This window comes from Eumetopias jubatus, unplaced genomic scaffold (genome assembly GCF_037043125.1).
Source record: "Eumetopias jubatus isolate StellerSeaLion01/CBP00866 unplaced genomic scaffold, mEumJub1_p1.0 scaffold_12, whole genome shotgun sequence".
NCBI classification, from domain to species: domain Eukaryota; kingdom Metazoa; phylum Chordata; class Mammalia; order Carnivora; family Otariidae; genus Eumetopias; species Eumetopias jubatus.
Window position 1 is genome coordinate 102,392,458 of NW_028274818.1, and position 23,809 is coordinate 102,416,266.

The 23,809-nt window shown below is 59.2% G+C and overlaps 1 protein-coding gene across 1 annotated transcript in view; it reads left to right on the forward strand.

Annotated features, from left to right (window-relative positions):
- Positions 1-21,361, forward strand: part of SRRM3 (serine/arginine repetitive matrix 3) — a 32,912-nt gene extending 11,551 nt beyond the window's left edge. Inside the window, exons 3-14 of the mRNA XM_088017154.1 lie at positions 2,818-2,946; positions 3,026-3,106; positions 3,551-3,580; positions 3,999-4,061; positions 4,182-4,217; positions 6,200-6,250; positions 6,695-6,799; positions 7,198-7,375; positions 17,595-18,001; positions 18,857-19,081; positions 19,184-19,321; positions 21,133-21,361. Coding sequence (XP_087873280.1) covers positions 2,818-2,946; positions 3,026-3,106; positions 3,551-3,580; positions 3,999-4,061; positions 4,182-4,217; positions 6,200-6,250; positions 6,695-6,799; positions 7,198-7,375; positions 17,595-18,001; positions 18,857-19,081; positions 19,184-19,321; positions 21,133-21,361 — 1,672 coding nt within the window. The remainder of the gene's footprint in view (positions 1-2,817; positions 2,947-3,025; positions 3,107-3,550; positions 3,581-3,998; positions 4,062-4,181; positions 4,218-6,199; positions 6,251-6,694; positions 6,800-7,197; positions 7,376-17,594; positions 18,002-18,856; positions 19,082-19,183; positions 19,322-21,132) is intronic.
- Positions 21,362-23,809: the final 2,448 nt, after the last annotated feature.

The following is a 23,809-nucleotide window of genomic DNA, read 5'->3' on the forward strand; positions in this document are numbered from 1 at the left end:
TTATTGTTAGTGATATTATCATCCAGGAAAGGCAGGCTAGGAGAACGCAGGTTTCTAGCCTTGGGAGATCCTACAAAACAGATATCCTGATACCAGCTGTACAAATTCAGCAAGAGAGGCCGCAGCCTAGGCCCATTTATAGCCCTGGAACATACAAGGCAAGTCTTACCAGAAAGTTCTGAGAACTTGTGCCTCTCCCTGAGCCCACTACTCAGGCTCTATGCTTGTCTTTCAATGCTCCTAGCAGACAAGATCCCAAGTAAACCTCTCAGAAGGGACCAGAGAGTGAAAAAGGCCACATGAGAGGACCCCAGGGAGGGAGGATGCAGAAGCTCTATCCCTGGGCCAGAGGAAGAAAGATGTCTGTAGGGGTGTGGCCAGCAGAGCAGGAGGGCACAGCACAGGAAGGAGGAGTTCGGATGTTCCAGGCAAAAAAGGATTCCTGCAGAGGGCAGTGCCCAAACTGAGCTATTCTATTTTGTAAATAACCTTCATCACATTTGTGTCAAGATAAACGGAGGCTCCCTCCAGCCATCAGCTCACCCACACGATGTTTGAGGGGCCCTTAAGTTTTGCTAAAGACTGTGTTTTATGTGTTCGGCATTTGTGTGGCTGAGGGCTGTGTGGGGGTGACAGGGCTGGGGATGGTGGGAGGCTGGACAGGCCGAGGAGCTGGAGATTTCAGAAACAGGAAGGAGGAAGCTACTGGCTTCAGGAAGAGGAATGTGGGGAAGAGAGGTTTGAATGGAGGGATGTGGGGATGTTTGGCTCTGTGGGGATAAGGGAGGATGACATGAACCCCTCCTCCACCATCCCAGAAAAATCTCCCATACTACCTGTGTGACCTCAGGGTTGCCCAGACCAGGTGTGTGTTTAGGAACCAAATGGCATTCTTGATATTGGCCCCAAGAGGTATCGCTTCCCTGTCAGATTTGGGTTACATTCTTTTTTGGGGGGAGGTTTTTTTTGTTGTTGTTGTTGTTTGTTTGTTTGTTTAGAGAGACAGAGAGAGAGAGAGAGCCGGGGAAGGGACAGATGGAGAGGGAGAAAGAGAGACTCTCGAGCAGGCTCCACACCCAGCACAGAGCCTGACACGGGGCTCAGTCTCACGACCCTGAGATCATGACCTGAGCCAAAATCAAGAGTCAGACGCTTAACCGACTGAGCTACCCAGGGGCCCCCCATTCTTTTTTTTTTTTTTTAATACAACATCAGTCCTTCAAAGAGCAGATTCGTGGGTGCTCTACTGGAGATGTGCCCCTGAAAATTCTTGCTCTTTCTTTCATGTGTCACAACCCTGGAAGAGAAGGTATCAGTGCTCTAGTGTCTAACAGAGGTCCCTCTAACAGTGGTGACCATGTGCGGGACAACTGTCGTGGGCCAGGCCTGTTGCTCCTGTCAGGAGCTTCACAAACAGAATCTTACTTAATCCTCTCCTCAGCTGGGATATTCTTTTCCCGCTTGTGGAGATATAAGGAGCTAGAGACTCCACGAGCATTTGTCATGCCTGGATTGAGACCTGTCTGTGTGAATCCAAAGCTCATGTCATATCCTTAATGCTCTGGGCAGGGAAAGAGTGAGCCTGGTGAAGGGCACCCAGGAGTGAGGGTAGTGGTGCTGAACCAGGGATGAGGCTCCATCTGGGAGGGGCACTGTCTGAACCTGCGTGAACTGAAGAATGGAAGGTGGGGAGGCCCCCTCCTTGAAGCCATTGCCCTGGAGCTTGACCTTTGGAGGGTCACTTCTGGGCTTGTTCAGTTAAAAAAGGAGCTGCACAGTACTGGTTACCTCAGCGAATTCTCCCAGAAGCCCCATAACGTAGTCATCACACTCATCTTGGAGAAGAGGCTCGGGCAGGGGGCATGACAGGTACCAAGTCACACGGGGACTCAGGGCCAGCGCGAGATGAGGGCTCCTCTGTCGCTTGGAAGCTCATGCTCTTGCCGGAAGCCCAGCTGCCTTTAGGAGGCAAGCCTCCCTCCACCAAGTGCCCGCAGGGAGCAAACATCTGCGGCAGAAGATGGCTGGGGGCTCCCGAGCCAGCCGCGGCGCCCCGGCTGAGTGCAGCGGAGGGCTAGGCAAGATGGATGGGGAGCCTCGGAGGCGGTGGAGGGCTGGGGCCCGCGGCGCTGCCACCGGGCAGTGATTGATGACAGCCCGGCAGCGGGAGAAGAGCAGCCAGGCCTCGGGAGGACAGGCCATGAATATTTCAGAGCCGCAGCCGGGGCTGGGGGACGGCGTGTTGGGGGCGGGGGTGGGGGGAGGGGACCGGGCCAGTGAGCCCGAGTTAGGGAAAGACTGACACCCCAGAAGGGGAGCTAGGAGATGGGAAGGGGCTCTCTGGGAGCTCACGAGGGAAGGGGGGCCGTGGAGGGGGAGTGGGCTGAGCAAGGGGCAGGGGGCTAGGGGTGGGCCGGACAGTGGGGCTCAGGGGCAGGGGTGGGTGAAAGGGGCTCTATGAGGGAAAGGGGGGCGGGGGAGAGGAGAGGAACACCGTGAATGGAACTGAGGGCCTCGGTGAGGGGAGGGCCTCACCAAGGAGGAGGCGGCTCAGGTGAGACCGTAGAAGGGGTGAGGACCAAGTGAGGCGGGAGGGCACCGCTGAGGCGGGGTGGGGGGGCGTGGGGGGGGCGGGGGGGGAGCCCTGCCCTGGAGGCAGCCCTTCATTCACCCAGATCCCCGCCTGACCCTCTAGAGGTCGGGGCCGCACCCCAACGACCTTGCGGGGGACCAGGCCTCGGGGCGCTGTGCGGAGAAAGGGGCAGGCGGAAGGCGCGGCCCCGGGGCGCGGGTGGTGAGCGTCCGTGTCGCCGGCAGCGTGGCGGAGACCCCGCGGCTGCTCGAGGGCGCGGACCCGGGCCAGGAGTACGCGCCCTTCGACGAGGACGACGGCCCGGTGGACTGCGACTGCCCGGCCGCCTGCTACCGCGGGCACCGGGGGTACAGGTCAGCGCCCACCGCGGCAGGGGGCGGGGGGGGGCAGGGCCGCCCCTCCTCCTTCACCCCTCCTCCCCTTCTCCCCCAGGACCAAGCACTGGTCCAGCAGCTCGGCGTCGCCCCCTCCCAAGAAGAAGAAGAAAAAGAAAGGCGGCCACCGGAGAAGCCGGTGAGAGCGCCTCACCGCCAGGCCGGAGGGGGCGGGAGGGGCGGGAAGGGCGGCGGTCCCCGGGTGCCCACCCCTCTGCGGGCAAGAGACCAGAGGCTGCATTTGGGACCCCGCACCTCGCTGAGCAACACCCCCCTCACTGGCCCCTCACTGGCCGGGGCCCTCGACTCACTGAGTCCCCTCATTGGCACTCACCCAACCCCAGAACTGGAATACTGACCCCTGGTTGACAGTCCATCTGCTGGAGGTCCCCCTTCCTCCCTCCCCCAGCAGCCCTGCAGTCACTCACCACACCAAGTGTGAGTGGCCTGGAGAGGAAGGATTTAGCTGGGTCACCTCTGCGGTTCCCCATCTGTATGTCCCCCTCTCCTGTCCTTAATGAGACCCTGGCAGACGTTTGAGCCCCAACTGTCTGTCTGTCCTTTTCTCTCCCTGGCCCCTCAGCAAAAAGAGGAGACTGGACTCCGAGTGCAGGTCAGTGATAAAGGCGGGCAGGGGTGGGGATGTCTGGGTGGGCGAGACTCCAAGGCCATCCCCCAGAGGCAGGCGGCCTGCCACAGCAGAGCCTGGACCCTGGAAACTGCCAGTGTGCCGGTGTTCCCCACGGAGGCCAGGAATGCCACCACTGGAGCCTCTGACGTTTGGGTGTGAAACAGCCCTCACTTAGGATGCCAAAGAGGCTGAAGGGTGGCTAGGGGACAACACAGGCGGCTCCGTCACCCACTCTTAGGGACCTTGCTGACTCTCGGGGCCCCGGTTCACTTTGTGCAACGGGCAGCTGGCTTCAGCTAGATGCCCCAGGCGGCCAGACTTCCCAGCCATGTCCAGCTGCCCCTGCCCCGCCCCTCCCGGGCAGCAGTTCACCAGAGCCCCCACCCCCCTGTGTCCGCAGCTGTGGGAGCTCCTCACCGCAGCGCAAGAAGAAGAAGAGTGTGAAGAAGCACCGCAGAGACAGGTACCTTCTCCCCCCCTGGGTTCTCCTCTCACCTCTGTTGACCCCGGACTGTGGCTGTGCCGATCTGTGTCCCCAGGCCACCCCAGGAAAACTCAAGAGAACTCTTTTGTGACCCTCCAGGTCTGATTCTGGGTCCCGGAGGAAGAGACGACACAGGTGAGTGATGCCCTGCTGAGGATGTGGACAGAGGCCAGTGCCACCGTGCAGGGCCAAGGGCCAGGGCCCAAGGGAAGCAATGATGGGAGGGGCGTGGTGAGGGTCTTTCCCTGCTCCATCCTCCCCCCGTCCTGGGACTCCTTCCCAGAGCCAAGCAGGGGAAGGAGGGCGGGAGAGGAGGATGGAGGCCAATTGTTTGCAACACTTGCTGGTCCCATGAGTCAGCCTTGACTTGGGGACCCTAAGAATTTCCAGACAACACAGCAGGTCCATTATCCAAGGGGTGTGTCCATAGAGGTGTCAGAAGGAAGAAGCATCAGGACCCCAAAATTGCAGGGAAAGGGCATCCATACAGAAGGAAAGCTCAGTAGCTAGGAGACCGGTAGGCAGGCTGTGGCTAGCCATGGTGTCTAGGGGACAGGTGCCAGCCCCCAAACGACCTGACTGCCAGGTCAAGGAGGTAGCCTCCAACCAGACAGGGCTGGGAGCCAGCATGGGGCCCTGAGCAGGACAGAGACTTGTTCAGGATGGACTGGGGGAGGGGGGAGGAGGAGATGAAAGTCAAGAGCCCTGGCAGAGGCTGGGGTGGGAAAAGTATAAAACTCAGCGAGGAGGAAAGGAAGATGTAGGGCGGTCACATCCCCAGGGCTGGCATGGGAGACAGAGCCCCTCCCAGTGGCCCTGAAAAGGGTCAGGGTCCCCAGTCTCATTCCTGCAGTGGGACTTTGCCGATGGCCACTTGTCAGGTGGGGTAGGAGCATAAACACACACCTAATCCCTACATCAAAAACTAATGATGTAATGTATGGTGATTAACATAACAATAAAAAATTTTTTTAAAAAACCCTAATCCTGACCCTCCAATTTCCCCAATTTCCCATCCCCCCCTTCCTTCCCTTCCTCTCCTCCCCTCTTCTTAGGGGCCAGTGTGGGCCCCTACTGCCCCCTAGTGGTCACCATCAGTGTGCACCGATCCTCCGGCCAGCTCCCATTGGTCCTGGGAAGGACCTAAAGGTGACCTCGGGCTACACCAGCTCCAGATGGGGAGACTGAGGCCCAAAGCAAGCAACATGAGTTCTAGAAATGAAATCTTTGGCCTCCTGGGCCTGTCCCCACCCACCCTGCTCCTGTGAAAAACACATCCTGTTGTTTCTTAGCATCACCTGGATATTTGGTCAGAAGAAGGCATCTGTTCAGGGCTAGAAGGATCGAGCTGGAATCTGGTGGCATCAGGGAGGGTGGGGCTGAGGGGGCCTACAGGAACCAGGGGTGGAGTGAGACCTTAGACACCTACTAGGAAGCTTTTCAATCCTTTTGTCAAAGATAGAAGGAGCACTGTGGGGCCTGCCCCAGAGAGCTGGATGGGATGGGACAGTATGCGGCAGGATTGGGTGGGATGGGAAGCTTTAGGGGCAACCCTCGATGAGTATCCAGAGGACCCAAATGTCAGGGAGATCATGCCCAAGCGAGAGTATTTCTTTCCTAAACTCCTGGGGAGCTGGCCCAGAGCTGAGCCACAGTCTGAGGGGGCAAAGAGGCAGGAAAGCCTGGGCTCTGCCCTAGAGAGCCCCATCTGAGGGGACCTGGGGCCCAGGGGACACAAACGAGGTGTGGAGGGGTCACTCCAGCATGATGACTTATAGAAGGGCCTGTCCTGAGACTGATTCCAGAAAGAAAGGACAAGTCAGCCTTCTTTCTGGGGCGGTGGACACATCACTTATGGCACCCCCAGGAGAAGCAGCTACTGGGGCTCAGACAGGCCGTGGTCGTGGGCCAGGGCCTACAGGAGAAGGAAGGAAGGAGGCTTGGCTGAGTGAAAGGAACCAAAGCAGTGGGGTGGGATGAGCAAGTCCGCCCGGCTGGGGGTGGGAACTCGGGTCCCAGACAGGAACAAATCTCAGATGCACAGCCAGGCACAGCCCTCCTCCTGCCCCCCTGCTGGGCTCAGGCTGAGCTGTCACCTCAGCCTCTGCTTTCTGCAGATCTCGAAGCCCCAAGAGCAAAAGAAAAGAGAAGAACAAAGAGAAGAAGAGGTGAGAACCCTTCGCCATTCTCTAGCTCCTCCCCCTCCCCCCTTCTAGAATCACAGAATTGGGCCCTTGGAGATACTTCATTTTGTCCCCGCTGCCCAGATGGAAAAATTCAGACCCAGAGAGGAAGCCAAGAGCCCCTGCCAGTCAGTGGCGGAGCGGGAACTGGGACCCAGGCCTCCTGCCTCCTAGTCCAGGGTTCTTTCAAGCTCAGGCCTCGTCACTCCCCCCAACATCCCTGCACCCCTAGTCACAAGAGCACCAGCTGAGGGGTCCGTGAGGTCTCGGGGACCAGAGCTGTCTAGACAAAAGGACGCCTTTTCCTAATTCCCACAAATGACCCACCACCTGGACTAGGGAGGTTATATCTGTAGGAGACTGTAGGGGGTGGGGGTCCCCCTTGGGGAGGTCAGGCAGAACTTAGGTACTGGAGGGCTTCTCTCCCAGGCCACATGCGGAGTCCCCGGGTCGGAGGTCCAATCGCCACAGCAGCGGCAGCTCTCAGAGCCCCTCCCTCTCCTCCCATTACAGCGATTCCAGATCACCCAGCAGGTAGGTCCTGGGCCCCTGGGAGCACTCCAGAGGTGGTTCAGCTCCGCTTTCTTGCAGATTGAACACTCCAGAGGGCTGGAGAAGGGGCGGGGGAGGAGGAGGGTGGACAGAACAGCATGGGGCGGGGGGAGGGATGGAAGTCTACCATGAGGGTGAGCATGTGCCCACCCACCCTGGCAGTGGGCGACGAAGAGCTTCGGCCCCTGCCCAGAGACGCCCCAGACCCTGAACTGGAAATCGAGACAGTGTACAGGTTAGGGCTTTGCTCTCTGAATGCAAGGGAGAAGGCGGGTGGCGGGGGGGGGGGGGGGGGGACTGCTCTTCGTGCGGGGGCAGCGGTTCCACTTGCAGAGGGGGCGTCCCACGCCGGCTCCCCCCATCTTCTCTTCTCCCCCAAGGCTGAGCCCCAAGCACCGAGATGACGGGCGGAAGACGGGCAGCCAGCGGTCCAGCGGGAGCCGGTCGCCTTCCCCGTCTGGCGGCAGCGGATGGGGGTCGCCCCAGCAGAACGGCGGCAACAGACAGCGGAGCGGAGCGCACGGGGGCCGCCCCGGCTCGGCGCACAGCCCGCCAGATGTACGTACGCTTCGCTTTGCAGAGGGTTCCCGCGCCGTGCGGGCTGCGCCGCGATGGGGGCGGAGGGGTGGGGGCGTCACCACCGGGTAGGGCGCGGTGAGTGTGCAACGGGGGATATGCGCCGCTTCCCCCTACCGGCTGGCGGGGGGCGACCTGGAATGCTTGGTTGTTGCGCCCACCTGGCCCGAGTGTCAGGGGGAGGGGGGCCTGCAGGCTTGGGCCACCCTGGAGCTTGGCAAACGGACGGCCAGAGGGGGCTTGACCACTGCGGCTCTCAGCCGGTTGGGAACAGAGCTGAGGAGAACCCAGGGTCTCCTGCCGCCCCTCCCCCCAGGCATATTGGGGTGGGAGGGGCATGGACGATGCTAGGGGTCGCAGTCAGGAACCGGATTCAAGAGACAGGATCTCCCCTGGGCATTAGTTAGGCCCTGAGTCTCCCTCTCCCCACCAAGTCCTTTCCCCCCTCTCTGAGCACCCTCCCTTCCTCAACCCCCCCACTGCCTCACTTCCCCCTCCCTCAGAGCCCTCCCCTTTCTCGGGCCCCCAGCCGCTGCCACTGAGCTGCATTTCTAAAGTCCCTGCTCCAAGGAGAGTCTGTCCTTCCCCTCCCCCCGCCCCGCCCCGGGACCGCCCACACGTGGACAGATGTCTCAACCCTGCAAGTTCCCATGTCCCATCCTTCCTAAAGCGCCTGCCAGTGTCCCCATGGCTCCCTCAGGGACTCCACACCAACACCACTCCAAAACTGTCCCCACCCATCCTCCAGGAGAGGCACAGAGTCCTTGAGACCCACAGGCAGGTGTGGTGATGGTAGGGGCTGGTAGAACAGACAGGCTTCTCAGCCTTTCCCGGGTGGATGGGCTGGGGCTGGGAGTGGGGGGCTCTCCTGAGCCCCAGGGGAGGCCCACATCCCCTTTTGTCTATTGACTTTGAAGTACAGGATAGAGCCCCCTCAGGGAGAGGGGGCTGCAGTACTGGCAGAGGCACGGGGTGGGCATGGGGGACTTGGGATGGGCAGGCCTGCAGGTTCCCCCCACCAGACCCAAACTGCCCCAGATGCCTCAGCAGGGAGGGTGGGGGCTGCCCCTCCCCAGACCTCAGGTCTCAGCAGCAAACATGTCCGTGTTGGTCAGTTTCATTTTGATTTTTGGCTGTTTCCTTCACTCCCTTTCTTTTCTCAAACACCCTTACTCCCAAGACCTTAGGGAGGAAAGCCAAAGGCAGCTGACAAAAGGTTATTGATCTCAAGATTAATTTTTATTTAAGGACATTACCTGTTTCGAGACTGCCCCACTTGGACAGGGTGCCAGGCTCCTGAGCTCCTAGGGGCCTGGTTGGGCCACGTAGGAAGGATCACACCCGTGTCCCAGGATCTGCCTTGGGGGTGGGAGAGGACACACAGAGGTAGCTGGACGCAGTCAGGACAGCGGCTGGTGCCACAGGCCCCAGAGATAATGGTTCCATCTGGGAAAACCCAGGAGAGGGTGTACCCATCCCCCCACCACCAAGGGCACCGAGTGAGAAGCCCAAACACCTTCTCACGGGAGCTTCCCATCCTCCTGGAAAAGCACAGAAGGCAGCCAGGGCCAATAGGAGGCTCCATCCCACTTCTGGTAGCCTCTCCTCCCTGAGCAATAGGCCACCACGGGCCCTGGGCTTGTACTGACAGAGTGGCCATGGTCTACATAGACCCCAGGAGAGAGCAATCAAGGAAGGCGGCCTAGCTTCCAGCCTTGGGGAGGACACCGCCTCAGCAGCACCCAAATCTTGACTCCCTCCCAGAATGGGATTCCATTTTGGCACTGCCCTGGGAGTTTCTGGGGAGACAGCACTTTGTTACCCCTTTCACAAAGCATGCTCCCCAAATCCTCTCCCTGCCCTTGGGCCCTGCGAGATCTGGGACCTCAGGACATCCAGGCCTTTCACCTGCACCTCCTGGGAGGTGAGATGGGGGCGGGGGGAGGGGGAGGGTGGTGTCATAGACTTAGCCATTCACCAAAAATGTCTTTGGGGACAAGTACTGGGGGGGGTGGGGGTATTCTTGGACTCTACCTTTAAAAAAAAAAAAGAGAGAGAACAAACGGGAAAAAAAAGAAAAGCTCACCATTTTTAACCCCGTCTATGTTTTTGCTTGTTTTTTTAGCCTCCCATTTGAACCGTGGTAATATTGTGATTCCATTTCTTGTTTAGTTGGCAAGGGAAGAGGGTGGGGAAGTTTATGTAACTTTTCCTGTTACTTTGTTTTTGTTTGTATTTTCTTTCTTTTTTTGTTTCCTTTGGTAATGTACAGAAATGCAAACTATCTCTCTGTTTGTTTGTTTTTTTTTTCCTATCTTCTATGTTGTTCTAGAATTTTGCTTTTGTGCGTGTTACTGTGGGAGCCTCTCCTTCTAATGCAGAGATGGGCTTTGAATCTCAAGCGAACATTAATCGTATACATATTTCTATATACTTATTCTTTTTTCCTTTGTAACCAGAATTTAAAAGGGAAGATAACTCTTAAAAAGTGACTCCCACGCCAACAGCTCCTGCCAAATCTGCAGCGGCAGCAAATCCTCTCCTTGACCCCAGGGCCTGTGCTGGAACTGCCTCAGTTTTTAAATGAACAGAAGTGGCCCAGACTGTTCTTCCATGTCCCTATCTATAAGGAACCTTGGAGGGAAGCTGGGAAACACAGGGAGGAAGAGAGACTTGTCCCGAGTCACCTGGGGAGCATCCCAGGGCAGTGAGCACCCGGTGTCTCCCCAGTTCCATCTAGTATAAGATGGCTGGGGATGACAGGGCCAGTCTGCTGAGCACCTTCTGTGGCAGGCCTCAGATCCTAGAGGAGGGAGCTGTACACCCCGAAGAGAGTTTAGCTCAGGTGAGGGCTTCAAAGCCAGACACTCCCAGCAAGAGAACAAGTCCATCCTCATCTTGAGACTAGGGCCAGCTGGGTGCTGGCTCCCAACACATCTTTGTGTTGTTCCATACCACGCCAGGGAGAAACCCCCAAAGGGATTTCTGGGTTCTGCTACTTACTGCTCCCTGCAGCTCAGAAAGGTCAAGTGGACCAGCTCAGGGTCACACAGCTTTTTAGAGGTAGACCCAAAAGGAGACTCCAGCCCTCTCACCTCAAGACCACCAGCCACAGCCAAGATGTGGAGAGAGTGGTCAATGGAAAGCACATTCTGGGAACCCTGAGTAAGGGGAGAAGGATTCGGGAGGTGCATGCTGGTTGTCTCAGCTCCTGCCTTCCCCCTGGGGAACCCCTCCAGATGTCAGTGACACACCCCCAGCTCTCAACTCCCTGGCACTGGGGCCTGCCCACACAGAGACCAGGGTGTAGGTGGGCCCAGCATTCAGCAAGCCCAACTCCCTATGAGGGCTGCTTCAATGACTCAGGGAACGCTATGCCCTCCCAGTATGGGGACAGAAACAGTGAAGCAGAGAGGGAAGGGGGCACATGATTTGGGACAGAGAAGTCAGATGTTGAGCCCAAGTCCTAGAAAAGGTGTGCAGGGTTTAAGGACTTAGAAGTAGGGCCCCTGCCTTGGCTCTACCTGTCCCTGGCATTGCAAGTGTCAAAGGGAAGACTCACTATTCGGTGAGGGTGGCAGAGAAGCTTCCTGAGCAAGGCCCCTATAGGCTCTCTCTGGCCTCTAGTTTTGGCTCAAATGTCATCACAAAATGGGCAGCCTAGGGTGACCCCAAGCAGAGGTGCCCATGGCACTGCCTGACCTGCCCCATCCCAGGCCTCCCCCCTACCTGCCCCCAGAAAGAGCAGTGACCACAGCTGGAGGGAGGCAGTCAGAATAGGAAGGGGCATCTTGGCCTGTCTTCCAGGATGAAGCCAGAAGGTAGGAGGGATGAGTTTTCCTAAAATGATGCAGAAGACCCAGGAAAGTGTCAGGCCTGAGGCAAGATCTGACCTCCAACCAAATCTGTGGTTGCCTTCCCTTTTAAATGCACCCATCCCTTCACCCCATCCAACCACTCTGCATTGTTGAAACAGCTTTTCTCTCCTTTTTCAATGTGGGCCCACCTCTCTCTATCCCCTGCCTGTCTGTCTATTTCCTTCTGCCTTTGTTTCTCTCGCTCGCTCGCTCTCTTTGTGTCTCTCTGTCTCTTTCTCTCCATCTCTCTCTCCCCAACGTGGGCCTCTGTCCCCATGCTGCCAGCCCCTCTCCTTAGCCCACCCTCTGGTTCTGCTTCCATCAGCTGCTTCCTGCATGCCCTCTGGAGGTTTTCTGTTGTTTAAAGAGTTAAGGAAAGCTTGGCTTATTGGAGCCGGTGGGTTTAAAAAAGAGAGAGAGAGAAAGAAAGAAAAAAAAAAAAAGCAAACAGAACTGGCTGGGCAGGAGCCCCCTCCCATCCCTGGGACTAGAACAAAAGCCACACGGGCTGCACAAGTGCTGGTTCCCAAGGGGGAGCGCAGCCTAGAGTCACTCTGTCTCCCCTCCCTTCTGCATTCCCAATGCGGAGACCTTCTTTTCTTTTTTATTATTGCATTCCTGTCCCTGACCACTGAGAAGGTAGGTACCCCGGCTCAGCTGTGCGCCCGCTCGCTCCCCATCTCCAGATAAGCCCCTCCAGTCTGCTTGGTTTGAATGTGGTTTTCTCTCTCTTTCTCTCGATCTCACTCTGGTTGGTTTTCTCCCCCTCTCCCTTTTCTTTCTTTATTTTAGTGACTACTCATTTGTAACCTTGCATTTTCTCCAAATGAGCTACAAAGCTGTGTTTCCTGGTTTGTCGTTTGGTTTTCTTGACTCCCTCCCACCACCCCCCACAACTTTTCTTGTTCATTCTCCCCTCCTGTCCACCTGCCCTGCTCCTTCTTCTTCCTCTCCCACCCTGACTCCTGCCCACCTCCAGCCCCCTCCACTCCCTCTCTTTCTCATTTTGTTGTCCGAATGCATTTCTGTGTGGTTAGCATTCCAAGTTTGTGTTCCCTTCCTGAACTGTATGCTGCGGTTGAGCCAATTTGATTTCTGTTGTCTGGAGTAGCTGCTAAGCCCCCCACCCCTCACCCCTACCAGCCCCTGGGGCCCACTGGGGCAGTAATCAGTGGTGGAGGCACCTGTGCCAGATCTCTTGGCCTCCAGATCCTGGAAGAAGTTCTGGCCGAGGCCAAGCCTGAGGAAAGAGCCCTGCCCCACCCTCTAGGACCTGCTGGGTTCCCAAGGGTTCCCAAGGGTCCTGTCCTGGTGGCAGGTGGAACTTTAGGGTGGGAGCTACAGACCTGGGGCTGCAGCTGGCCTCAGGGCTGAACCTCACAGCCCCATCTTTTGGGTGTAATGGGAGTTGAACTTCAGGGGGCCAGTGAATTGGCACTGGACTTAGAGGGCCTACTTAGCAAAGTTTCTGTGGGGCAATTTGGGGGATGGAAGGGACTCTCAGCTCACTCTCCCCCTGCCTGGACCACTACCCATCCATCCCAGACAGGGGCTCCCTCAACCCCCCAGCATCCTTCTGTCTTCTGAATTTGAGCTTAATGTGCAGAGAAGGAGTCAGAAAGGACAGTCAGTAAGGGCTAGGTTCCCCCACGTTGTTGGAGCAGAACCAAGCCTAGGTCCTGAGGCTTGCAACTCCCAGCCCCGTGCTCATCCAGTCACATTGAGGGTACCCATCAGGAGGAGGTCCTCGGGGGACCCGCCTCCCCATCCCTGCTCTTTAAGCTGTTTCCTGTCCCATCTGGGAGTAGCTACAGAAGTCCGACATCCCAGCCCTTGTGAGGCTTAGGTGGGCCTCCATCCTCAGCTTTGGAAAGAGTAGGCCTGGCTCTCCATCCTCTCCTCCCCCCATCATCTCCTCCCCCCTCCCTCCACCCCAGGGGCATGTGGTGAGGAGTTCACTCACTCAGAACATTCCTCATCTGTGAGTGGTGTCAGGAAGGCAGGCAGGAAGTTGTTCAGGGAGGGAGAAATAGCTGTTGGTCCCACAGGGAGACTCCATCCCAGCCTGATGGGAGGAGTAGAGGCCCTATCCTCCGGGAGGACCTGGTGTGACCAGGGACCCAGAAATGGGATCGTCCAGTGCTGAGTTAGGGGGGTAGTTGTCTGAGCCCTGGGGGGAGCAAGGGTAAAGCATCCCAGATGCTCAGTGTTCTTGTCCTTAAAAATAGCAGGACTGGGCTAGTGCACCATCTCTTGCTACTCTTTTCCATTGTCTTTTCCCCTCAAAGATTTCTTACGTAAGCAAAAGAGAAGATAGCAGATAGCAGGTGGTACCAAGGAGCAGAGCGGCTTCTGGAAGCCAGGCTCAAAGACAGGCAAGGTCCCGTGCCCTCACTTACTCATTCGTTCACACACACGCTAAGCTGGCATTTGCTGAGCACGCCCCTCCATGCCAGGCCCCGTGTGGGTGTCCATGCCTGGCGAGAGGCAGGCCGACCCGGGTTTGAGGCTCCCACCTGCCAGGCTAGAGGACTGACAAAAATGGCTCAGAACAGTTGGAGAGAAAAGCTGAACCGTGGTTGGGGAGCTCTGCTCACTACCATAGGCCCGGCTCTAGCACACCCTGGCACAGCCCCTACTGAAGGAAGGCACCAGGGTCTGTGGGATCATAGAGGAATGCACCTGACTCAGGGTGAGGGTCAAGGGAGGCTTCCTGGGGGAGGTGGTCTTGAGCTGAGGGCCCATAGGCATTAGCCAGGCTGGCAGGGTTGGGGGGAGGGGGGAGGCAGGGAAGGAGAAGAGGGGACCGGAGTCACAAAGAGCAGGCTTCTGGAGTAGATGTTTGGAGGTCCCTGGCCACAGCAGTCCTGTCTAGCTATGAAATCCCATGGTGTCTGGACTTGGATCTCCCTCAATTCTTGGGAAGAATGAGACCCAGCCAAGCTGAGGATGAGGCTCACCCTCTGGCAGGATCGTGGCGACCCTTTCTCCAGGGAGGAATGGATGGATAAGGGTGTGAGATTGACCCTAGGAATCCTCCCCCAGGGAAGGTGCTATGTGCCACCCTGCCCTGTGGCGCCTTGCTCCCGTCCTCCCCCATCCTGGCACGTGGGGGTGCCCAGGCCTTCCTGCACTGCTCTGACCCTGTGCATGCACGAGGGGACTGTCAGTCACTGGTGCTCTCAAAAGAACTACTCAGCCCCTATTCAGGCCCACCCAGCAAAGACCCCAGTTATCCCCACTTTACCAATGAGGAAACTGAGGCCCCCAAGTGTTAGGTCACTTCCTTGAGGTCTCACAGCAAACTCACATCAGGGCTGATTCCAGGGTGTTCCACTTTGCCAGTTACTATCCTCTGCAGCTATGGTATTTGGCTTGGAGGAGGGGAGAGGTTTCGACTTCAAGGCACACCAGGCAGCAAGCATCCAGAGAAGCACAGGGGGCCTCGTGCAGAGGCTTGGGCCTCAGCGCTTGTGGGTGGCAACATGGTGGGCGTGGGCATCCACCCAACCCAGACCCTTTTTGTTCCTAACATTCCCACCACACTCCCAGCCCAACAGTGGGAAGTAGAGAGGGCCCCCACGGTGTCTATGGAAAGGAACATCAGGGCCTTCAGTCTCCTTCCCCCACTGCTGGCCTCTCTCCTGGAGTCAGAGAAGGTGGCACAGATCCAGAGTCTAGGTTGGAGCCAGGGTCCACAGCCAGGTCCTGACCTCCAGTTTAATATCCTGCCTGCTTGCCTTGCTACCTGCCCCCACCACAGTAGTAAGCAGGGGCTTCTTAAAGGCTGGGTCCAGTGTTTCCTGGGTATGTATGGGTCACTATGCCTTGACTCCCAGGGCTCCCACTCCCCCACCTAGTATCTGTTCGCTTTACTCTCGAAGACAACTCAGGAGATAGGAAAGAACTTGGAAATTTGAAGATCCTGGAGATTTCTTTCTCATTTGCTTCCTCTGGAGGGAAAGGGATGCTGTATGACAGAACCTAGTCCTGAGGGTTTGGGAGCTGTAGGCACGGGCCACCTGCTGGGGTGGAGGGGATATGTCTCAGGGAAGCCAAGGGTCTCCTGGTGAGGTCTGTTGAGAATGGAACTGCCATCTCAGAGGGGCCTTGGCTAGTCAGCCCAGTTCTCATGTCTCCTAGCCTAGGATGAGGGGTGATCAGGAGAGTCGGGGTGCTCAGAGGGGCATCTCAGTACCCAGTGATATCCACTCTGCCCCAGAGGGAAACACCAGGCTGTCCCAGGAGGCCTTCATGGCCCATATGACACTGGACCGCAGCGGCACCTGCTATGGCCAGTGTTCATTGGCTGCTTCAGCCACCAATCACAAACTGGCTGTGCCTTTCCACCAAGGAGACTGTCTCCTGGGCTCTGCCTCCCAGCCCTGGCTGGATCCAGGCTTGCACAGAAAGACCTTGGCACTACCCTGCCTCTTGCAAGCACCAGGGCCATGCCAAGGAAACCATGTTCCTTCCAGTCTCTCGGCAGCAAGGTGCCCTGAGGGGTGGTAGTTGGTTTGTTCTCCCATCCAAAAAGCCTGCCAAAAAAGCTTGGCCCGGACCCTGCCCTTCTTCTAGGACGAACCTGATTTGGTCCCCCACCCTTGTCAAACATTTATTCCTTCCTCAGCAAGAGGCATTGAGGACCTCCTAGATGCCAAGTTCTGTGATCAAAACCGAGGTTACAGAGCTGAATCCAACAAAATAATCTGCCCTGCGGGTGCTCAAAGTCAAGTTGGTGCTGGTGATTGGGGGTGGGGTAAGGGTGGGCGATGGACTTCTAAACAGAGGAGCGTAATCAACCGTTACCAGACTGAAACCCAACGACAGGAGGAGGGGTCAGTTCTGTGAAGGGAGGAGGATGGAGAGGGTGGCCAGGGGTGCACAGAGAATCCTGGAATATTTGCTCTGGAAGGGACATCAGGAAGCAAAGCCCAACCCTCTCACTTTGTGGATGGGGAAACTGAGGCCCAGGATGGGGAAGGGACTTGGCCAGGGTCACTCAGCGAGGTAGTGGCAGGCTCTCAGACCCCTGGTGGCCAGCCAGGGCCCGTTTGATGGTCCCAGGCTCCCTTTCTGGTTTTCTGAATCCCAACCCTTGTGTCCTAACTGCACTTTTGGAGAAACATTTGACATCTCTATCCAGCAGTCACCCAAGAGGTGCCTGCTCAGGCCCGAGGAGCCGGGCGCTGCCAGTCCTTCCTCCAGAGGCGGTGTGGCCTCCTCTCGGCCTAGAGTGGGGTGGTTGCGTTTTTTTTCTCTCTCTCTCTATCTCTCTTGCATTTTTGTGAATCTGATGATGAACTTACGCTGCCACACTTTTCCCTTCTCTTACACATCTTACCTACTAAAGGAGGAAGTGCCACTTTATTGGTAAGTGGACGTTAACCAAGAGGGACTTAAAAAATCAGAACTTAAAAAAAAAAAAAAGGAAAAGAAAAGAGAGAAACAGAAAGACAGTCGGGTGCTGCTGACAGTTCCACAGGTCTCTGCAGGGCCGGAAAACAAAGAAAAATGTTAACAGAAAAAAATGTCAGTTCCCCAGGAGTTCAGACATTGTTTTTGATTTTGGTATCTAATGACATTTGTGGATTTTGGTTTTTTTATTTCTGTTTTTCCTCCCTTTCTTCGGTTCAGTTTTGAGTTCAGTTGTCCCGCCCCGCCCCCACCCCCATCTGTGTGCCGTGTGCCCCCTCCATTCCCTCCCCCACCCCCACGCGCTGGGGGGCCTGGCCTGGGGGGACTGGCCCTGGCCCGGCCTCCCGGTGCCCGCCCTCTCTCTACTCTCTGCCGGGATCGTCCGTCCCATCGGGGGCCAATGCCAGCCCCCCGTGCCCGTCCTGGAGCCCCCTCCGTTTCAGCCCCCCTCCCCCCCACCGCTCCGTCCCTCTTGTGTTTTGCATGCCGAGAACCTTGCATGAGCTGCACTGTTGAGGCCAGAAGGTGGACACTCAGGAGAGGCAGAGGCAGGGCAGGCGCGGGGAACCGTGTGTGCGATGCTCCGGGACTGGCAGCCCCCGGCCTGGGCCCGGTGAAAGCCCCCTCTCCTTCTCTCCCCCCACCCCACCCGCCCGCTCTCTCACCCTCGACCTCGCTCCTTCTCTTGGTCTGTCCTCTCTCTGTCTGTCTCTCTTTTCCTCTCTCTGCCCGTCTCCTGCTTCTCTAACTTCCCCTGCTCTCTCTCCTCCGGCTCTGCCCCTCTCTCTCTCTCTCTCTCTCTGCTCTGGACTCTCGACCTCCTCGGTTTTCTCTGTCTCTGCGCGCGTCTCTTCCGCCCCGTCTCTGTCTGTGCCTCCGTCCCCTCTCCACCCCCTCCGTGCCCTCTCTGCCTCTCTCCCCGTCAGAAGCCCAGCTCGCCCTCGCCCAGGGCCCGCGACCAGGCGGAGGCCGGCGCAGCCACGCCGCCCGCGCGGGGCAAGGAGAGCCCGAGCCCGCGCTCGGCGCCGTCGTCCCAGGGCAGAGGAGGCCGCGCGGCGGGCGGGGCGGCCAGGCGGCGGCGGCGGCGGCGGCGGAGGCGGCGGCGCTCCCGGTCCTCGGCGTCCGCGCCCCGCCGCAGGGGCCGCCGGCGCGCCCGGCCCGCGCCGCCCCGAGGCTCGTCGCGCTCGCTCAGCAGGGCCCGCTCCAGCAGCGACTCCGGCGGCGGTGGCGGCGGCGGCGGCGGCGGCGGCGGCGGCGGCGGCGGCGGCAGCGGCGCCCCCGGCCCCGGGCCCGAGCCCGGCTCCGAGCGAGGCCACGGCGCGCACGGGAAACGGTGAGCGGCACGGCCCCGGGGCCCGCACGGGGCTCCCCTCCCCGCCCTGAGCTCTGCCGCACCCCCCCACGGAACACCTGCCCCCACGCGCCCCCACCATCCCCCTGGAACACCCTTCCCCGCCCTGACCCCCCCTCCCCACGGAACAGCCCCCCACCGGCCCCTCTGACCACTCTCCCTGCCCCCAAAGATCCCCCCTACCCCCTCCCACTGACCCCTCTCCCCGCACTGACCACTCTCCTTCCTTCTCAGTAAGCTCTCCCTTCCATGATCACTGCCCTCCCCGCCCCCGCCCGACCATGGAGCACCCTTCCCCACCCAAGGATCCCTCTCTCCCCCTCACCGGCCATTCTCCTTCCCCACTCCCTGAGATCCCCCCGAACCGATCGCTGTCTCCCCACCAAGGAGCCCTCCCTTCCCCACACTGACCACTCTCCTCCCCAACAGAGTCCCACCCCCGTGATTCTCCTCCCATCAAGGAGCACTCGCCTCCCTCACTTGACCGCCCCCACTGATCACTCTCCCTCGACACCACGGAACACACTCTTCCACACTTATGTCACTACCCCACGCCCACCCCTAGCCCTTTTCCCTCCTCTGGGAATCTAGTCCCGCTCCACCAACTCACGCACCACTTCCCCCCCCTCACTAACCCTTCTCCTCATCCACATCTCCTCCGTAGAACTCCTCCCCTACCGAGTCCCTTTCCCTCCACTGAGCTCACTTTTGTCCCTAGCTGAACCCCTTCCCTGTCACCGGCACCCCTTTAACCCCACTCCGCCACCCCACCCCACCCCCGCCCAGCCCACTGCCTCCCTAGCTGACTGAGTCCCTGTCACCGCGCCCCTCCTCCAGGACCAAGGAGCGGCCCCCGCGCGCCCGGCCGGCCAGCACCTCCCCGTCCCCGGGCGCGCACGGCAGGCACGGCGGCCCGGAGGGGAAGAGCTCGTCGCGCAGCCCGGGCCCCCACCCGCGCTCGTGGAGCTCCAGCCGCTCGCCCTCCAAGTCCCGCTCACGCTCTGCGGAGAAGAGGACCCGCAGCCCCAGCCGCTCGCCGTCGCCCAAGAAAACCCTGGGCCGGTAAGTGCGGACCCGGGGTCCCGCCGGGCGCAGGGGTGGCGGCGGGACCAGGCCCGGAGGGTACCCAACGGGCCGCGTCGCTCACCTCGGCCGGGCCCGCAGGGACAAGGACGGCGAGGGCCGCGCGAGGCACGCCGAGGCCGAGGCCGCCCGCGCCCGGCGCCGCTCCCGCAGCTACTCGCCCATCCGCAAGCGGCGCCGGGACTCGCCCAGCTTCATGGAGCCACGGCGCATCACCAGGTACGGAGGGGCCCGGCCGGGCCTGTAGGGACCTCCTGGGGGACGCACTGAACCGGGTGCAGGCAGGGGAGGTGGGGTTCAGGAGAGGGAAGAGGGCCTGGTGAGGGCTAGAGGCCCCTGGAGGATGAGAGAGGCTAGAACTGGGGGTGCTGGGGAGGGTGGGACTCAGAGGCAGGGGTCTGAAGGCCCACGGAGGGGAGGGAGCTGTGTACTTGGGTCTGAGTGGGCAGCAGCAAGCATGGAGTTCAGCTCCAGAAGATTCCAGCCATCCTCCTGGAGCCCCTCCCTCTCTCCGTGCTCCCTACATCCATCTCCTGGCAATGATGTCTCCTTTTCTCCTTCATCTCAAGGTCCAGCCTGCCGAGTGGCCTGTGGCCGGCCTGGGGGCCGAGTGGACCCCCTCCCCACAGGCTGCAGGGGAGATGCCCATGTGAGCTGATCTGGCTCTGTTCAGCTGTCATCTGTCTGCCTCTCATGTTGTCACTAACTTCACTCCGCTCACCTCCCAGCGCAACTCCCCCCCCAACCAGGGGGCGGAATTCGGAGGAGGGGGCACCAGCAGCCTGCTCTCTGGGGCAGCTGTGGGAGGGCCTGTCCCTTCCACTCTCCCCTCCCCCCACCCCAGTCCAATGGGGCTGTGGGGAGTGTGTGGCAGATATGGCAGAAGCCACATCAGAGAGCTTCTCTGCCAGGACTGGAGGGTGTGGGCCTAGGTCTCCCCATGAAATTATATTGTGTTTGTGGAAACCAGTCCGAAGCCCTAGATCCCTGACTTGGGATTGAGGGCTACAGGCAAAATTCTGAGCCCAGCTCTGCCACAGACCCTGCTGGGCAGCCTTTAGGAGATTGGTGTGCCTCTCTGGGTCTGGGTGTGCATGTCTGAACAATAAGCAGAGCTCCCTGAGCATCTTTTCAGCTCTAACAGGGACTGATTCTCAAACTAGCCCTTCCAAGTCCTTGGTGATGCAGAAAGTGGAGGGAGGAGAGGGCATCGCCTCCTCCCCTCAGCCCAGAGCTAGAGGCCAGATGGCCAGGCTTGGGACACCCCCTAGACAGGCCACACACCTCACCCATATATGCGGAGGGCCCTAGACACCTGGAGCCCTGCACCTTCCACCTGGCACCCCCTCAGCCCCTCTCCCAGGCTGCCTCCTCCTCCCACTAACGTACACCTGTTTTCTTCCTCAGAATTAACCCCACGCCATGGGGCACTGTTGCCCCCTTAACCACTCTCTTTTCTTTTCTCTGGGTCACAGCCTCCTGGCTTCAAACTAACTCCGGGCCGGCGGGAGGTAGCTGAGTGAGAAGGGGCCAGCGGGACTGGGGGTGGGGACGGGGGGCCATGGGCATGGGCAGCAATGGCCAGGGCTCTCCTCCTTGTTCCCTTGAAGTGACCTGACAAACCGAAACCCTCGATTCTGTGGGGACCAGAGAAGCAGGGCTGGGCCTTATCCACAACCCTTTCCATGCCCAGAAACCACTGCTTAGCTTGGTTGATGTGAGTTGTCTATATTTAAAAGTTTCATTTATTCAACAAATATTTATTGAGCACCTTCTCGGGCCAAGCAGAGACTTGGTCTCCTTTCTCTGAAGACAAGTGAGGAAAAACAAAATGACCCACAGGAAATTGGCAAGAGACCACTGACTGTCCAGGCCTTTCGGGGCAGGGGACACTCCAAGGCCAGAGGTCAGGGGTAACTGAGGCAGGGAAGCCCTGGCCACTGCTGGGGAAGGGCTCAGGGCCTGAGTGAGGGCCCAAGACAGAGCTCAGGGACCCGAATGGCCTGTAATCAGCTTTTCCCTCCCGGCAGTGCCCGAAAGCGTCCCATCCCCTACTACCGGCCCAGCCCCTCGTCCTCCTCCAGCTGCCTGAGCAGTGACTACTCAAGCCGGAGCCCCAGCCGCAGCCCCAGCCCGGGCCACAGCCACGGAAGCTACAGCAGCCGCAGCCGCGGGACCCGCAGCCGCACACGCAGCCCCTCCCGGACCCCCAGTCCCAGCTACCACAGCCGGAGCAGCTCAGAGAGTGGGGGCTTCTGAGCCCAGACAGACCCAGCTTGGTGCCCCCTGGCATAGGGAAAGGCGAGGGGTCAGGCCCCAGGACCTGTGAAGGGGCCTGCACCCCACTGCTACAAAGAGGTCCCCGGGCCAGGGAAGACCTTGAGGGTGGGCGCCCTGCAGACGAGGAGGAGCTGGGTTCTGCTGCTTTTGGAGGGTCCCCACCCCCACCTCCTGCCTGCCCACCATGTCCAGGGAACAAAGAGCCGTTGCGAACACAGGGATCACCCTGTCCCCCTTCCTGCTTGATGCCAGCTCACCAGGCTGGGGACAGCTCAGTGGACCCAGGGACACCTCGGAAGGTGCCAGACCTGGGAGCCTCCTCTCCCCTCTCCACAGGGCCCTCGGCTCCTCTCTATCAATGGGCAGACAAGGAGGTGGGAAGGCAAGCAGGATCTAAGTTATCCAGAAGGAAGGATGGTCTAACCCTTGGTGCATCACCATCCAGGCTGGGGAGCTGCTTCCTTCTGAATTGGCTGCACGATCCTGGCTGAGGGCAGAGCAGGAGGCCGGCTCCACAGCCTCCTCCAGCCCCTCCCCTGGCCCAGGAGTACCCAGACCCACTAGGTGGGCCCCTAAGCCCCAGCCTGAGGAGCCAGGGAGCTCACTCTTGGTCCCACCTCTTCTCTCTAGGCCAGGCCTTCCCCTTCAGCCCTCACCCCATGCCCTGAGCCAAGGCCACAGCTGCCAGGCCTTCTGCATGACAAGAGGTGGGACATTGGGACCACACTGCATCTGACCTTGAGGTCAAAAGGGGTTCAGGTCAGGAGGTGGGAGGGAGAAGGGGTAGATGGAAGAAGAGCCTGTGAGGAGCAGGGGAGAGCAATGCAGTCCGATGACCGAGCAAGCCCTGGTGTCCCAGTGTGCCCTATGTCTGGGACATAGGCCCGATGGCAGCACAGGGTCACCGGCATGGGATAACATGCACTTCGGGGCCTGCCCAAGGGAGCACTTCCCTCTCGGGGTTTGGTGGGGAGGTGGTCAGTGGAGGCTACCCAGAGAAGAGTGCTAGAGCCCTTTGAAGAAAGGGTTAGGGTTAGCTCTAGACTGAGGGCCTTGGCCTGGGGCATCGATGGGGAAGCAGTGGCCCCCCACCCCCAGCCCTCTTCTGCTGCTCCCAGCCCACTCCTCCTGGGGCCCTCAGGGATCTCACAAAGTCTTCCTTGGCCCAACAGGGCACCTGCCCTGGGCTCCCATGGGGGGAGGGGTCTGGGGTCTGGTCCGGGTTCCCCCTCTATTTCCCCCTCCCTCTTTCTCCGCGGTGCGGATAAAAATTGGACTCTAATAAAACACTTGGTGCCCGGATGACAGGTGGTGAGACCAGGCCTCTGTGGATTTGGGCACCTGCGGAGTGTGGGGAGGGCATAGGGTCCTGGGGTCCTTCCCTCCGAGAAGTGGGAGGGGCGCAGACTCCACCCAAGACAGAAGATCTGGCACCAACAAGCCAGAGGCCAGTGTGTCCGTCCCCCTGCCTCAGTGCAGGAGCAGAGCATGCGGCTCAGTGGGGAGGAAAACAGGGACCCAGGAAGACTTTCCTTTCAGCCTGCAGACTCTGGGGGCTTTGAACATCCCCACTTCCCTCAACCCCCACGCCCCACCTAGCTTCCTCTCCCATCATTGTCCTTGACTCCGATACACCCCAGTCCAGCTGACCTGCCTCCTTGGGCCCTCCATGCATGACCTCTCCACCACCAAAGGTTCCGGTGAGCTCATGGTTCAAGACCTAGCTCAGCTGCCTCCTACTCCAAGGAGGCTTCCTGGTCCCCAGCTGCAGTGGCCACTCTCACCTCTGGGTCTCTCCCGCTTTTCCGGGTCTATACCTGCCTTTAGGGTCCCAAGCTCTTGTACAGCTTATTTGTGGGCATGTCCATCTCTCCCTAAATCTGTGAGTTTGTGGAGCCCAGGCCATGCCTTCTTGGCCTCTGCATCCCATCCCCCAAATAGGCACCCTTGAGATGTCTGTCAAATGAGTAAACAAGTGAACCGGGGAGCCAGGGAGTGAGCGGGTCCAGAAGCCTTGGGGGAGGGGAGGGACCAAAGGCAAGGTGTGGTGGTGGCAGATAGACACTAGAGGGCAACAGAGAGGAAGAAAATTGCCTGTCAGCACTGAACAGGCCGGAATGGAGAGCCCTGGGCAGAGGTTCTATGTCAGCCTGGAAACCCAAAGCTCCTGTCCTCAGCGCCCATCCTGGCTACTTGGAGAAGCAGTGTCCAATTCCTGAGGAAGGACTGGGAGAGTACCAAGCACCTGCCCTCCCACAGAATGAGGGTTCAGCCTGAACTCTGCCCTAGACCTTGGGAAAAGGGGAAAACTACCTCCAGGAAGGCAAGCAGGAAAACAGGAAACTCCAATTCTGCATCTGGTAGCCAGGGGTGGGGGGGATGTGTGCATGGGGGAACCTTCCCAGGATGTGGGCCTTTGGGGTGTCA